The 16,716-nt window shown below is 36.7% G+C and overlaps 1 protein-coding gene across 5 annotated transcripts in view; it reads right to left on the bottom strand.

Moving 5' to 3' along the window:
* Nucleotides 1-16,716, bottom strand: part of VPS13C (vacuolar protein sorting 13 homolog C) — a 74,463-nt gene that overhangs the window by 54,817 nt on the left and 2,930 nt on the right. For 4 of the 5 annotated variants that reach the window (XR_003962230.4, XM_030281852.4, XM_041718354.2 and 1 more), the window contains exons 4-20: nucleotides 16,123-16,218; nucleotides 15,301-15,402; nucleotides 12,888-12,950; nucleotides 11,209-11,274; nucleotides 9,323-9,432; nucleotides 8,432-8,491; nucleotides 7,805-7,864; nucleotides 6,978-7,058; nucleotides 6,292-6,349; nucleotides 5,870-5,997; nucleotides 4,889-4,995; nucleotides 4,081-4,252; nucleotides 3,565-3,627; nucleotides 2,837-2,972; nucleotides 2,191-2,285; nucleotides 1,440-1,582; nucleotides 83-275 (exon numbers count right to left, since the gene is read on the bottom strand). Coding sequence is in view for 4 of the 5 variants with exons in the window: in XM_030281852.4 (XP_030137712.4) it covers nucleotides 83-275; nucleotides 1,440-1,582; nucleotides 2,191-2,285; nucleotides 2,837-2,972; nucleotides 3,565-3,627; nucleotides 4,081-4,252; nucleotides 4,889-4,995; nucleotides 5,870-5,997; nucleotides 6,292-6,349; nucleotides 6,978-7,058; nucleotides 7,805-7,864; nucleotides 8,432-8,491; nucleotides 9,323-9,432; nucleotides 11,209-11,274; nucleotides 12,888-12,950; nucleotides 15,301-15,402; nucleotides 16,123-16,218 (1,733 nt within the window). In the remaining variant the exon portion in view is untranslated. The remainder of the gene's footprint in view (nucleotides 1-82; nucleotides 276-1,439; nucleotides 1,583-2,190; nucleotides 2,286-2,836; nucleotides 2,973-3,564; nucleotides 3,628-4,080; nucleotides 4,253-4,888; nucleotides 4,996-5,869; nucleotides 5,998-6,291; nucleotides 6,350-6,977; nucleotides 7,059-7,804; nucleotides 7,865-8,431; nucleotides 8,492-9,322; nucleotides 9,433-11,208; nucleotides 11,275-12,887; nucleotides 12,951-15,300; nucleotides 15,403-16,122; nucleotides 16,219-16,716) is intronic. The other variant, XM_030281853.4, reaches the window with a different exon arrangement.

Below are 16,716 nucleotides of genomic sequence, written 5' to 3'. Positions count from 1 at the left end.
AAATCAGATCTGGACAGAACCAAGAGAGTAAGAGCAGGGAAAGAGGACTCAGAAACACCTGAGAATTTTGGCTACTACTCACTGCATCATATTTTACTTCCACAGGCTGTGATTCAATAGTAAGGCTCTGGTCAGCTGTACTGTCCTCTGGGTTAACATCAAACTCAATCTTAAGCAGAGAAGATTTGCTATCCCCTATGGAAGCCACAAGAGATGGTACAATGTTTTCTTGTCTCAGGCCTGTAACATACCAGTTTTCAAGCTTTGCTACAACCCTAAAGAAGACAAATAGTTAAAATACTTAATTGGGCAAAGGTTAGAATCAGTTGCAAGAGAAAAGAAAGGTAGAATATATATGGTTACATAAATAAATACTTTAGGAATGTTTACTACTGTGTATGGATGTAAAAAGCAGTTATAGACTTCTTTTGGTGCAAATGGGAATTCTGTACTGAGAAATGCCCTGACAATAGTGTTAAGTGGAGTCTGTAGGAAAACACCATTGAAGGAAGCCATTGAACACCACCAAATCACATCAACTTCACTCATCTTTAGAAGTACAAGAAACTGCTTTTCAGGTCCTGTGCCTCCACCATTAAAATCCCTGACTTTGGGAGGCAACATACTTGGCCATAATCAGTGTCATATGCCTGGCTCTGTTGAGATAACTGAACTACATTCTTTTCAGAAACATAACACTTATAAGACTATCTGTTCTATTGCTTCAGTCTAGCAAACTAAATTTTATGGCATGCACTTATGTAAAATAATGTCAATGCTCTTTTGTTTCTACGCAGCATTCAAGCCACACCTTGAAAATTCCCCAGAACAGTTTTCAGCAAAAATATTTCAAGACTCAGTGGCTGAACTGGTGATCTTATGTATGAAGCCTGAACTGAAGGAACTGCAAGTGAAAGGAAAAAGTGCACAGATTCATTTTCCAGACACTGGCAATCTTATGCACTGACGGTGTAACCCAGTAATTTTTATTCAATATTCCTGGTGTGCCCTCTCTTAAAACACAGGAAGGTCTCAGTATCTTATGCTCCAGCTGATTTTCCACCTACAGCGCAAACACATAATTTCTCATTTCTGTAGGCAGTGAGTAACACATTCACTAGCTTGGCTGGAGTGTGCTAGCCACACCATTTCACATGGCTTAGCTATCACTTCCCAGAAGTCATACTCAGCACTTCAACACTTATATTCAAGAACAAGGTTGCCATTGTTCATGAAAACTAGCAGACAGCATTCTCTTCTTCCTTCCATTCTATGTTATTCACCAAATTATATTATTTACAACAGAGTACAATTACAGAATGCCAACAAATTTACAAGGCAATATACAACAAGCACTACCCAAGAAAAGTTAAGAAGCTAGGGAGTGGGTGAGGAGGGGCAGAGATGTTTCTACAAAAAGAAAATACCAATCCAATTACTTAATGGCTTGTGCTCCTGGGCGCTGTGATATTTTGGTACTCAGATCAATTATCTGTACTTTTAGAGTTTCTGCCACATTCTTGTCTTCTTTAATTGTAAGAGAAGTGCTTAACAGCTTCAGTGTCACAACATGGGCAACATACTAGTGAGAAGAACAGAGGAAACTGAAATTAGTCATCTCAATAAGAAAAATTTTTCAGGATTCCTCATTTTAACAAACTAAAATGTGTCTAAGTTTTTCCAGTCAACTGAGATTAGACATTCATCTCTATGTAGAAAGCAAAGTACAGATTCTTTACTTTATTCAGTGTTTACCGATCATTTCTTTAACATAAAATAGTGTAGTTCAACAAATGCAGAGCAAATATAGTCTCACTCTTTTCAGGCATTAAGGAAATTCTTTTAAAACCCTGAAGCAAGCATAGCTAAACTACATTCAGTAGAGCACTCACTAGATCAACCAATATCATTGTAATCCCATTAAATAACTATTTCAGAAGATATAGATTGTATGCCTTTATTGTTCTTACTGCTAAATGTCAAATCTTGGCCTTGCCAAGAGAGGGTTCTGACTTCCCAATATATTTACCATTTTATGACTGCATAAATCAGCAACTTCGGAAGGCTCAAATAATATTTCCTACCTGAATTTGAAGCCTTCATCTTTCTTCAGGGTAATGAGAGAGGTGAAGGCATCTTTAATTTGTTGTGTGGTTTGCTTTTTTAAACCACCCCATATAGGTTACTTACCTGCTTTGGTAATGAAAGGTGATGGGAGCTGTCACTATATCCAATAGCAGTATAAAGTTTAGCTTTCTCCTCTGGTGTCATTAATTCATCAATAGCTTAAAAACAAAAATCCACACAACTTGCACCTTAGTAAATAACAATTACCAATTTTCCTCATATTTGCCTCCTACTACTTCAGCTGTGGTGATACATTCCATTGATTCTTCATATTGCACTAAATTCCAGATTGTGAAATAATTAGCAAAAGAGTCTTCATATATATGGTGGTACAGACGTAGCACAGAAATCAATTTAATTTTTTTTACAGAAGTATCCATAGCCCCTCAGGATGACAATAGATTTCAGGAATTTTAGTAGCTCAAAACTCTGATCCAGACAGCAAATCACCAGAAACAGAGTATTCCAATTGTTGCCAATTACCACTATAGCTGTGCGTGCCATATTTTTCTCCTCATCAAGGTTCTGAAATCTTATGGCCAATTTAGAAGAATGCCTTATTTGCCAGCTCAATATTCAGTCAGAGGTGCCATAAAATGCACTGCTTATGCCATACCCTCTCCTGCATAGTAGGAAGCAAAAATACTGTATTCTTTTTAATATATAAAAAGATGTAAAATCTCTCTAGTGCATTAAAATCTACACTTACTTTCAGGTACAGGTGATTCTTCATCTTCTTTAATCCTAGATTCTCTTTTACCCCAGAAACCACTAAACCATCCTCCACTTTTCTTTTCTGCTTCAGTGCTTTTCTTCTTCAGTAATTTTTGTCCTGATCTTATTGTCTACAAACCAAAAATTAAAACAAATTTGACAAAATACATAATGTATAGTATTACTAGTTTTTTTGTAAATAATCCATATATGTGTGCATGTTGAACATTCATTTAACTGAGGGACAGCAACACCACACCACAAGGAATTGAGAGCTCTTTGACTCACTAGGCAGAAGCAAAAAGAGGACCAGAGTGAGGGACATGCCTCTGTGCATCTGTGCATGCACACACACAAGCACGCCTCATTTTTACTTTGGACAGTTTTTTCTACACATTTCACCAACTTTTAGACTACAAAAAGGTAGGAACCATACAAAATGACAGTATTTAAGAGAGTACAAAAAGCATTTACATTCCTTAAATCTAGTAGATTTCTTAACCTAGTAGTAACAAATCTGAGAACCAATCCCGTAACATTTAAAAATTTTGAACTTGTTTTTGAACTGGTTTCCAATTTGAAATTATTTTACTCTTGTCCTGGAAGGATAGGAACCCATCTATCCTATCATACACATCAGCACAATTTTTAAAAAAATACTATAATGAGAAAACCATCCTATATGAAGTGCTACAATATTGCTGAACAGAAATTACTCCTTACCTCAACTTGTGCTTGTTGTCTTGCTAAGATTATATTGAAGACGTCAAGTTTTCTTTCTAGGTCCTACAAAAATGTATGCTCAAATTATTTGCTGCTAAAACATATTTAGGAAAGGCTCACCACTATGAAATTTCTATAAGCTCCTTCATATTTACACTCCAATTGATTTCTAGCTCTGCTCATTTCTATTACAGGTATAGCCCACCCCCAGCTGCCAAGTTCACTAGAAGATAAAGTTCATGTTAGGCAGTCTAGTTTTTTTTATTAACTAGATCACTCTTGCACTTCATTAAAAGTATCCATGCTCATTAATCCTCAACCAAAGATAGATTGTTTTTAATGGCACTTTAGTAGCATTTTATTTTGTTTTCCACAATAGGTTACACAGAACTTCAGATTTCACAGACGTCTTTTGTTCTTGCAACACCATCAACCTGGATTACTCTCAATTATAGCTAAAGAATTATTTCACAGAGGGACCAAAAGATAATTTCTCGAAAGAGAAAAGGCTCATACCTGGATTTGCCTCTGTGTTTCTTCTGATAGTTTACTCTGTGTTAGCTTGTTCTTGTACACATTTTTGTAGCTCTTCAGAAGCTGCCTGTGCTGTTTTATGTTACACCATGACCACATTCGAGTACATCTTCTGATGTGAACTTCAAGAACACTGTTACCTGCATATTTCCACCTACAATAATGCCATATTTGTGAACAACTTCCCATTTCATTTGTGCATGACAACTTACAGGTTGCAGAGGTAGTTTATTAGTATACAAACACTTTATTCACCACGTGTGATTTGAGTAACACGGCTTATAAAAATTTTTATGTTTTCAACATCACTTTTGAAAAATGGACAGAGGGCTTACATTTAATGCGTTAAGAGCTACAAAGCTTCATTAATGACTTCTGCATGTTTGCAAATTTGGGCTGTTACAGCACTATGTGCACTTAGCACTTTGATAATCATTATCAGCTAGTACTTTAACAACAGCCAACAAAAATCGTATCAGTTCAAATCTACAGCTGACATACATGTTTCCCTTGTATAACAGTTGCAAAGTTTTTTCTTTAGACTTTTTAAAATTACATTTTAACCTCTAGTGAGAGCATTGGCATTTTGTTCAGGGGACTTCAGCTTAGCAAGTGAGATTTTCATCAACTGGATCTTTTATCACTTGAATCTAAGGCCTAAGCAAAGCTCTTTGGAAGTTACATCAGCATGTGATCTAGTTTTAAAACTACTTTTAACCACGAAGGAGAATGAACAAACTGAAGAAGACTCCAGCATGTCCCAAAGAATGCATGAATGTACACAGCTTACCATTCCCTGGCATTTTTATGGAGAGATACATTTGGCCTAAATCTTCTGTACGGTGCATTGCGAACCATGTAATCTATGGACTCCAGCAGGTCTATCATGCTGAGGTACTAAACACAGGAAAACAATTTTCTTAGCAGATGTTCAGGTTTTGCTTGCAGGCAGTGCTTGAACTGCATGTATACCATGGCATCAGTATTCCTCACACTACACAGAAATTTAAGTCCATGCATTTTCACTAGTACCTGAAACTGGACCAACTGCACGCATTCTTCTCAAAGGACACCACTTTGAACACCCATTTCCCTCCAAGAACAACAATTTGTAGTTTTACCAGCCTGCTCAGCACAAACTCTCAGGCTTTTTCAAACCAACCTTATTTGTTTCTCAATGCAGTTTCCCTCATTTTGACCTGCCTTTCCATTAATGAACTTTACTGGTACAGTTCTGAACTCAATATATATATATATACACTTAGACACTGGTAAGAGCTAAAAAGCTCTTTAGCCAACTAACTGCAAGTTATCACTGATTAAATGAGAACATAAAATTGCTGAGGAACCATTAAAATTAGTTCCTTGATATTCTAGCAGGCTTTGTTATCAAAGACAGCACACTCCATTCATTCCCACCCTTGCTTATACTTTGGCATCTCTGCAGTTTTAACACTGGATTATAGTTTATTAATATAAAGGCTACTCATGATTGTACTCTCTAGGTGAAATGAATGCTACTGGAAGGGATGAATACAGATCAGGTGGGTCCCAGAGGGTCCACAGATAAGAGTATCAGAGTACAAGAATCACCAGGAAGTGATTGTTACACAGAGGGGAAAAGATCCTACACTTTTCCCACAGGTACTGCTAAACAGTTTAGAAATTCTACAGGCATATAAGCACACGAATCCCTAAGAAGGTTTGCCAGTGAAAAAACACTATAGTTGATCACAAAGTGAAATGGGTGATAAATACCAAACCAACTTGCCTGTGGCTTAGTGAATTCAATGACAATTCTCTGTACTTCTACATTACAATCAATCTTAGGAGTTTTCAGTTCGACTTCTGCATATGGGTTGATATAGAGTCTTGCAGAAGCTGACACTGGCCTGAAAACTTGAAGATAAAAATAATGAGATGGATTTTTTACTTAAATATAACACGGAATAGATCAACCACATCAATAGATAACATGAATGCTCAAGCCCCACAGAATCAGGATGCAATTCTTACCAACAACAATTAAGCTAGCCCTGCAATAGTCAAAAAGCATTCAAGCCCTAATATGTTCTATTACATTATGGTTTTGCTAAAATGAAGATAGTACGGTCATGCCTGCAGGATCACATCAGGCTGTTGTACACTAACAGCTCAGAACAGTTTACATTCACTCATTCCTAGCTCACTTACTGTACTGGTAGTCTTCAGGCTGGTGACCATGGCAGGGAATTCCTCTTTTCAGCTGATCCTGTAAAGGGATACAATACTGTCTAACAATTGCTGAAGAACATTACTTGTTTAGAGTTCTCAAAACTTTGAGTAGATAACTCAAGTTCAAAATGTGTATTTTGCAGACTTTTGCAGCTGTCAATTCAAGCTGTGTATCAATTTGTGTTTTCACTTCAGACTGAGATTCAGAGAAACAAAAGGAAAAAATCCACAGACAAGCAATGCCAAAGGAACTTGGCTGTTCTTAGAGAGCTGATGGTTTTAAGCACTTCAGAGTTTTGATTCGATCTTTGATGTTAGAATCAAGCTCACTGGGTTAAGTACATAATTTGTAAAGGACAAAATAAAACAAAAATAAAGGTATCCATAAAGGATGAGCAAAAAAGATAAAGGGAAAGTAGTAGTATTGCTCAAGGACACACAGAACACCTTAAAAAAATAATAGGTGAAAAATATATCATGTCTAAACCCTATAGGGGTTGATAACAAATGAGGTTCAGAAAATATTATTAACAATGGTGCAATGGATTAACATATGATCCTGAACACAGTGACCATAAGTGTGAGGAGTGGGGTAGAAATCAGTGTGGTCTAGCTTTGAATACTGCAAGAGCATATAGTAATTAATGCATTTTCTTCTACATTACCAGTATTTGTTCACGGGAGCCATGATAATACATCTTGCTGTGTATGTTCCAATAAGCACTGAGGCTGTCCAGGCACAAAAGCTGAACAGGAAAGAAAACATGCAACAAACTGCATACTCTGTATTCAACCCATTCTACAAATTTAGCTTTCCATTTGTGAAAACAGAAAACATATGAAAGCAGATAAGACAGCAAATGAACCATTAGTATTGAGATGTATTTCATCTGACAATACTATTTTGAAATGATAATTGAATTGCAAGTTCTTAAAGCACACATTCATGCACATCTGTTAAACATGACCCTGGATTACAGGGGCGAGGGTGCACAAAACTGGTACTTGGCTTAATGAAGAAGCCAAGACTATTAAACCCTTCACAGATTGTTCCTGTAATTCCTTAGATTTCTGTGTACTCCTTTCCACACAAGCTTGGGGGGTGGTTCAGGAGGTGGGCAGGGAGAACAGAGACTGCTTAGCTCCCAGAATCCCAATTACATTAGGAACACAAACTAGACTAAGAAATGGCATTTTGACAACCTGTTTGAAATCACAGTTTCCATGCAGGCTTGCTGTATAGTGCATTGAACAAGGGGATCAGCATTACATTTAAGATAAATTATTTAGACTATGGAGTTTAAGTTTATGCCTTACATAAAAACAGTTATTTATGCTCTACTTGTGCCTAAACATACATCAAAAATAAAGGAAAACAAGAGAATTGAAAAAGCAAACAACTTTTCGACTTTATTTAGAGCCCTAGGTTTACTAGTCTCCAAGATCAGTTGCTTTCTTCACTTGTGTAGGGAAAAAACCCACATCACATTACCTTGTATATTATTTTTGCAGCTTCATTCAGAATGGAAGGTGTCCAGTTCTCGTTTGTTGTCTAAAAGTTCAAAGTGATAAAAGCAATTTTGTGCATCTTAGCTAACATATTTGTGGGTTTATCCTATGCTTCCAAGCAACAAATGCATCCAGTTTTTCTGCATACACGCACATCAAGATAACATACAAAAATCTGTCAGTTTACTGTCATACTTTGATATTCAACTCCTCATCCTACCCATAAAATCCTTAACAGCTAAGACAAAGAGAGGTTAGCTGAAATTTTCACTCCCCATTTCTCAAAAGGCCTGGCAAAATACCAAATTCTTGATCACCATGATGCAATGTTTGCCCTCATTTACTATGCCTGGACATAACCTGCCCAGTTTCAAAGGTCACTCAGATCATTAGAACAAATCACCAAGTCTCAGAAAGTGTTATGTTCCTCGATCCTCTTCCCTTCTGCTTGCTCTAACTGCCAGTACTATTTGCATGAATAAAAGATTGTCTTCACTTCCAGCTGTATGCACATTGTCACTGTATCTTCTTACTATGTTCCTTTTCCTTTCTGCTACTCCAAAAAAAAGCAAACTGAACACACAAGAACATGCATTCACACACACATTACCAGTAAACTAAGCTCGCCCAACGTCATTCCCAAGGAAATCGGACACTGTGGGTCTGTGATCTACAAAGACAGAAAAATAACAGGTATTTATTTCCCTTGCTGCAGACAAATATAGCCTTTAATGTTAACTGAAATCCTGAACTATTCTGAGCAACTTCCTTTGCTTAGTAAATCTAACTGAACCATTACTGGAACCCACTAAGATAGGCCAAAACTAATATGGCTGTATTGTAAAAACTTAAAACTTCAATTCAAACTGAACATTTTCTTTTGGATTCTATCATCATAAAGGAAAAAAAAAATATTATTAGACTATACATTTCAGTCAGCTATATTCCCTCATGATATGTACTTCTATGACCTCTTTAACTTTAGTGTCTCTGAAAACAGTCCCAAAGAAAGGTTTGAGAAATACCCTATTATCCAGTGCTTGTCTTTTAAACTCAATTGTCTCATAACAAACTGCTTAATCATTTTACTAAAGGAAGGTAAACCTAGAAATACCAGTTTGGTTCCTATAAACAAACATTCTTGTTCATCAATTAAGTGCTTTCAACAGTGTGCCTTCAGACCCATCTGTAAACCCTTCAGCTTCTGCCATTCTGGACTCTCCCCAGGACACTGAAAAACTCTGTGCATCTACTGCATGCAGCAATATGTGACAGCAGACGCTGCCCACATTTAGTGAGCAAGCCAGCACTGGACAAGGGGAAAGAGAACATCTGCTTCACATATCCATATTTCTGGCATTCAGTCATATCTGGGGCAAGTTATTTGAAGAAACCACAGCAACTTTTTCAAGGGGACAAACACAGTTTCCCTATGGACTAGAGAATCAGAACTGCATCAAAGTCGATTTTAAAATGAAGACAATATGCCCCAGTTACTTACATCATCTTCGTATTTAACATGAATGCCTGTGATTTTGACTTGCACATTTTTTATAACTTGAGTTGCAAGTTTTTCTAGGAAAGTATCCTTCTTCTCCTCCTTTGGTTTGTCTAGAACAAGAATTTTTTAAAAGTCAGTATTTAGTGTAATAATTGCATCTTGAATTTCATTACACCAAAAACTACAACAATGTAAATTCAGTATTTCCTCTAAATTAACATTAGTTTTCACTTATTCAGATTACATATTTGTATTTTTTTAGATTAGATATTTGTTTTTTTTTTTTCTTTTCTGCACATCCATATTCTGAAGATGTGATATTAGCTGCCCATGCACAACTTAATCACAAGAAAATACATGTCTAAATTTCAGTCAAAACAGTTTGGCACACAGCAAGTTCTGGATTAATATACTCCTTCCACTCCTTCCAAGATAAAAGGTTCTCTCTTAAAAGTCCCTCAATGAGGGGTTTCAAGAAGCAAATGAGTAAGAGTAATTAAGCACAAAATACCCTTGAATAATACATGCAAAGGCAAGGAATAATATTTACAATCCCTCATTATTTCACTATAGTGATATGGCTTTACCATCTCCGACTGTGTTGCAGCATTTTACCTGAAGAATGGTTGGATGAGTGAGCTGCTTGTCCTCCAGCTGCCTTTACAGCCTACACTGTTGCATTCAGTACCCTCCCTACAATGTGGCTATTCCAGCAAATGCCATTGATCAGCCTACCAAGCTTATACATTTTTGCTGGAAATGCTACAGATGGCTCAAGTTGAAGAAATAGTCATGGCTACAGAGAAAAATAAGGACTACAGGTTTTGACTCAGCTTACTTGAACTGTTTCTAACTTTTTACATATGCAATGCACAGTGAACAAAGCAGGTATCTAACTTTGTACATCCTGCTAAAAGAACAAGAAATTCTCTTTAAAAGCTTTCAGAGGGTCAGGAAATCTGCATAAAAATAAAGACTTCACTATTGAACACCATGTAACACAGTTTTAGTCAATAGAGCATTTGATTTCAATTGAAAAAACTTGCCAGGAACTCAGAAAAAAACAGAAACGTTGTATCACTTTTACATGCAACATACATTTTCTCCTATCAACTGACTTAAAAAAAAAAAAAAAAAAGGCAGAAGCCCTTATCAAAGTTTCATGATCTCTAAGTGCAAGGAACCCATTAATACTTTTGCAGCCAAGTGCAGCTACCAGCAGCAATTTGTGCGAGAAGTTGCAAAGCTTATCTTGGGTCTCCACAAGGTTTTCCCTCCAACTGCAAGTCAGCTGCAGCTTCCTCCAAGACCAAAACATAACAATACAACCACATGGGACATGGCAATTCTTAGACACATGCTAATGCTGAATCCTGCACAGTTTGGTGTTTACAGACAATGATTATCCTCTTGGGGAACAACATCAATTTCATTCCTCCTTAAATATGCCAAAGCATTAAAAAAGATATTTAGAACAGAGAGATAAAAGGTGATGAAAAAGACTGTTTACTGCTATAGCACCAGTTTTCTTTACCTATTAACTGAAATCTTACAAAAATCAGACAAACTGATGTAACTCGCACATGCAGTTTTTCCAACAGTCACTGTGAAGTGCTACTAGTTTACAGTTCTCCTGTAAATACTACAGAGAGCTCAAGATGAAGGAACAAACACAACTATCCAAGTAAAGAGAAACAAGGACTCTCTTCAGTCCCACTAGGTCCAGAGAACAGATACACAGCAAAAAGAGCTCTCTCCCATTTAGAACCTCTCTTTCAAACAGGAGGAAAAAGGTCTCATTGGATGGACAGCCAAGGCTATTAAAAACTAATCCAAACAGAAAGCAAAAACAAGCCTTAAAGTTAAAAACCAGAACTGTTACCCACCTTTTGAGTGATCACGACCTCTAAAGGGTCTCTTAAAATGCTTTTTGTACTTTTTACGCTTACGTCCTTTTGTAATGCAAGCAATTTTTTGGAAAAAGGATAAAATTCAAGTTAGTAAAGCAGAAATGTAAGAAAGCATAAGAAAATATGGAAGAAGGTTTAGCCTGTCTTAAAGCATAATGGCTTAGAAGGTCTCATTGCAAGCTTTTCAAGAATAGCAGCTGTGTTAAGCAAACAATCAGCTACTTCTCATAGCATAATATACAAATGTAGAAGAGGCTTCTACCATACAAGGACATAATTTTCAAGCTAAGATACAGATGTATGTGGAAACCCAAAGAACACTTTTCAATAGGATTCTCATGGTAATCAACAGTATGGTATGAAAGCACTCTGAAAGAACAAATCCAGTAACCACAAAAAAGACACGCAAAATGATGACTCTAAAAGCTGTACATGAAATTAAATTCCATAATTTACACACATTTTACAACCCACACAATCACATTTCATTATTTAAATGACGGTTGTACTTTTCCACAATTCTGAAGAAAACCAGTTTGGTGAGTTGCACTGTTTCTTTCCCCCCTCTGGCCACCCCAGCAAAAGTAACTCAGCAACAGCGCTGCCTGTGCTTATCTTTATAGGGTTGGAGCAGGAGAAGGGTGTATCCCACAAAGCAAGAAGGAAGAAAGTATAACAGTGTACCTAACCTAACCATGGGGAACACCTGATGTCATCAGCAGGCCTGTTCAAACAAAGGAGGGAAATTGCCTGCCAATATTTCAATTGTCTTGCAGGTAAGGTGAGAGGGTGGTCACTATATAAATAATAAAAAGGAAGAACTAGACAAATAGAAACATTTTATTTTGAATAGTTCCTTTTAACAGTACAAGTAGTCCTTTATCAAGGTTACTTCAAAAGGACAGCTTCCTTCACTTACTATTGAATTTGTAGGTCACAGGCTTTCATTCCCATGCATGAGAAAACTAAGGAAATAGAATATTCCTCTTCTTCACCCACATCCACTACTATGGAGAAAATAAATGTATGTTTTTAAGCTTACTTTAAACCTGTGCTCAGATAACAACTCAAGGAAGAAACTTTGGGCAAGTGTAAATTTATGAAAATCAGGTATCAGAAGTTAAAAATAAAGCATGTCCAAAAAACAATAGTTCCCCTGAACTTCAAGGGAAGCTGTTTCCTCGCCTAACTTGAGAGCAATGCAAACAAAGAGAAACAGGGCAAAGCATGCTAATGCCTTCAATTGTTCATTTTGTCTGTCCCAGGCTTCAAGACAGCCTGGACTTCCATTATCTTAAGCCCAGACACATTAAGTAAGGGTAATCACTCTCCAAACAGCTAAAGATGGTGTTGTAAAATTATAGTAGGATATTGTCAGCATTTTATAACATTCTTGAGCTCAACATGACTGATGGAAATCTAAGTGGTCTCCTAATCTTCTGAAACAGCCACTTAATTAAAAGGGGACTAAGTCATTGCAAGATTCCACTTGAATCCACATTAATTAAAATCTTATTTCTAGAACAACCAATTTGTGGATGTTTACTAAACAAGTATTGTTTTCTCATTTGGCTGCTTTAGAGAAGGGGACTTTAAATCATCTAAACTGCCTGCTCATCAGCATGTATAAAATGTAACTAACCATGCATACCCACCAGGCTTGGTGTCCTTGTAAACCAGACTCTCCAACCCATACAAGGAATCTTGTGAATGTGTGCCTTGGTCCACATGGCAGCAAATAACCAAAAAAATGCATTTGGTTTAAAAGAAGGAAATCAACTCGTGATTGCATATTAAGTTCACCAAATCTGTATGACAAAGTAGTATTTCCATTACAATATCTGACAGGCCAATTCATTTTAGAATATGTAGTTTCAGTGATTACCTACATAGGAAAATCATGCCATTCACATTTTTTCTTGTAACCAGCAAAAGACCTGCAGCCTCTGGTCTCCATATATGAGGTCTGATAGAGACAGACCGTAACAGCTTAGAAAAAAGAAAACAGTTTCATCAGCTTGTGTCAGCAGTTTCCACTTCCCTCTCACACTACCTTACCAACACAGTGCCATGACCATTTTGCTCAGTATTTGAAGAGCACATCAAAAGAAATTATCTCTCGGCTATTTATACTCTTCAATCCAAGGACTGAATCAATACTCTAAACATGTTAGTATAAATCAAGTATTAATCAGAAAAGAAAATACAACTGAGAATCCAGTAACCCTGACAACTTTCTATTCAAGATATTTCCTAGCTTTTCAGCAGCTATTGTATGCTCTTAAAAGCCTAGAGAGCTGAATTTCTTAGAATTTTATGGTTCAGTAGGGCAACATTGGCTCCAAGATTTCTATACCTAGCAAAAGCAAAGGATCTGCTCATGCAGGACTTAAACAAGTCCTCTTGAGTACAATATTCTAGTACAGCACCACAAACACAAATGGCTACCACTGAAATATGATCAAAGGATAACAGAACTTCTCAAGTTAGAGTAGAAATTAATCCAATTTAAACGTTCTTCTTGCTTTTCCTTCTCAAGGCTTAAAGTTTAAAACTGCAGAACATGACTAAAACTAAACTAATTCTCATTCTTTATATAACCAGTTGAGCTGCTAAGGTATCATTTTTCTATGACAATTTTTTTTCAAAAGCATTACAAACACTGGATGTAGTAAGTTTTTACTGAAAGAGAAAAGTGCCAGTGGTGCACAGACTCATTCTTAAATACATGAAGCTCCAGAATGGGAATTCCTCAAGCAGTATCCATTAGGTTAGGTTCATCTTATTACACTATCCTTTCATCTTATTGCTACTGGTGCAAAAAGCATTGGCTGAAACCCTGCTGCTGTACAGCACCCATGTGCTACATAACTGAGGTTAAACTTCTATCAACATTCCTTCACCCCAGTATCAAGTAATGGCTACAAAATTCATTCACTGAAGTTGTCTTAGCCCTCATATATTTTCTGGCATATTAAAGATGAGAAATAAAGTAAAGCTCCTTTCTTCATCGCAGCCAGATTATTAGATTGCCACTTGAAGGAAACTGCACATGTACCTCTCAAACTAGCAGAGCAGGAAAAATGTCAGAGACTCTGCTGTAACTGGAGAATTAAATGAGCAAAGGGATTACAACCAAACTCTTTTTTTCCAAGTGTTGAAAGCATCATATCTTTCCCAGTAACTTTTCCATGAGTTGCAGCATTACAAGTGTCATAGAAATGCATCTTGAGAAGCATTACATAAGCAAACAAATAGGTCTCAATTCAGACAAAAACTTCAGTGATAACTTTTTCCTCCAACACATGTAGTTACCTGTCACTAGTTCTGAGCTTGGTTTCTGTTCAAACAAGCTCAACCAATACCATAATTCTATTAAAGGTATGGGTTACAAGAATATAAGCAAACAGAAAAAAAAATCACCGCCATGAAACAAGTTAACAGGACTTAACAGTAGAGAGCTTAGCACTTTTTATGACCTAGAGGAAAAGTTTAAGGTTCCTATGTTCGTGCTCAGCTGTTTTGTTGTGACATGAATTATTTCCTCCTCACAAGAGTTTCACTTCCCAAACCAGTCCAAACTCAGTACATCAAAAAAGCACAGCAGAAACTGAAACAAAAGCATTATCATTGCAGTAAAAGTTTACAAGCCTTACCTTTCCCCTTAAAGGCTCCTTTCATCAAAGAACAACCTACCACAAGCACCTCCACAACACACAGTTAAACATTATTATGGTGCTAAAGCAAGATAGCATTACCCTCACACAATGTACTTTCTATTGTTCTGAATGGTCCTGCTTCCCTAAAGCACCAAGGAAAAAAAAAGACATACCAGATGAATAAATTCCCATTTCCCATGGAAGATGACTGGACAAATGAATGGTAAACAAACAAATAACATTTCTTTCAAACTTCAGACTAAAAGGGCTTTTCAAAGCACTGTAGTAAGATTAGCTAGACACTTGAAAAAACAAAATGTATTAAGTCAATTAGAAACCAGGACTTTTCTTTCACAGCACAGCCTATGTCCTCAAATTCCAATGGAGATTTGCATTATTAACTCAGTACCTTTTTCTGCTGCTTTCTGCAAGGCTTCCTCAATTCTTGCCAGTTCCTTTTGTTTATTATCTTGCAAGTATTTTTCTTCCTTCTCTGCATCATATTTAACACCTGTAAGCCAAGTTGGGAAAGCATTAATCCTAAATCTCAAGTTATCATTATCAAGCAATGCACCATATACAACATCATGCTGTAAAACACCTTGTTTGAGGGAAAAGCTATTTTTTTTTCATTGCTGAATACTGCAATTAGAGTCCAAAACTGCTGTTTTTACACAATTAGACATTATCTCACAGGAGAACACTCTTCTGTGGAAATTCAGACTCCTAAGAGTGGACTGTGCAATGTACGACAGATTTTTGAGTTCTTCTATACATATATTTAATGCTCCAGGAACCTGCAAGTTTTCTCATCATACCAGATGTACTGTTTTTACAGAAAACCAAAAGTTCTTTGACCCCGTTGCCTCTCCCTACAAACAGTACAAATGGAATTATTACCTTTGATTGTTATCATTTAGCAGCAAATAAACAGCTAAAGATCTAAACCATGCCACAGAACTGGATTCAGGATAAGCAAGTTTTAGAGGAAACTTGGCTGTTGAACTGAACTTGGAATGGATACAAGCAAGGATCTCCATAAAAGTAACAGGTGCTGTTTTCTCCCACCCTTCTATTAACTTGCCAGCATATGTGTAGAAACTTCCCTGAGGAAGCAGAATGTAAAAAGGGTGGCTCACACGAACTACTTGCCACTATAGACTCATTTACATGGGTACCCTTAGATATTTTTCTCTTCCATTATTTAACTGTTGCTGAGAAGTTTACATACTTGCTCCAGGAACTATCAGAAGATACAAGCCTTCTAGAGTTGCAACAACTGCCTCCCCATAGAGATTCTTCCAAGGAATCTTCAGAGTAAGTTTATCTAAACAAAGCAGATACAATTACATCAAAACAAACATCTCCACTGTGCTTGGTCCAAAGAACACCTCCAGCATTAAAGAGCACTAGTCCTGTATCTTGATGTCCTAAACACCTTAGAAATAAAATATATGAAGAGGAAACATAAGCTATAAATTTAAGCAAAAAGTCACAGTCTGAGTAAGAACACTTTGAATCAAAACCTGAGATCATGGCTGAAGTACAATTCACTGGGATGAAAAGGATTTTCCCAGGAAGTAGAAGAAAAAATACTACATATAAGTACATCTCCTACAAATGTTTCACGTGAAAAAGCAATGCTGACTACCATGGAAAGGCATTTACTAAAAAAAAAAAAAACCAAAAAACTAAGCGTTCCTAAACCTTTGGCATATTTTGTCAGTTTCAGGAATTTAACTTAAATTCTTCATAGTCTAAATCAGTCCTTTAAAGAACAATGCATACTCTGTCTACACTAAACAGCTCCCTTGGTCATTCATGT

The sequence above is a fragment of the Taeniopygia guttata genome, chromosome 10 (assembly GCF_048771995.1).
Source record: "Taeniopygia guttata chromosome 10, bTaeGut7.mat, whole genome shotgun sequence".
NCBI classification, from domain to species: domain Eukaryota; kingdom Metazoa; phylum Chordata; class Aves; order Passeriformes; family Estrildidae; genus Taeniopygia; species Taeniopygia guttata.
The sequence above is the reverse complement of the archived record's forward strand: the minus strand, read 5'-3'. Positions and strand labels throughout refer to the sequence as shown.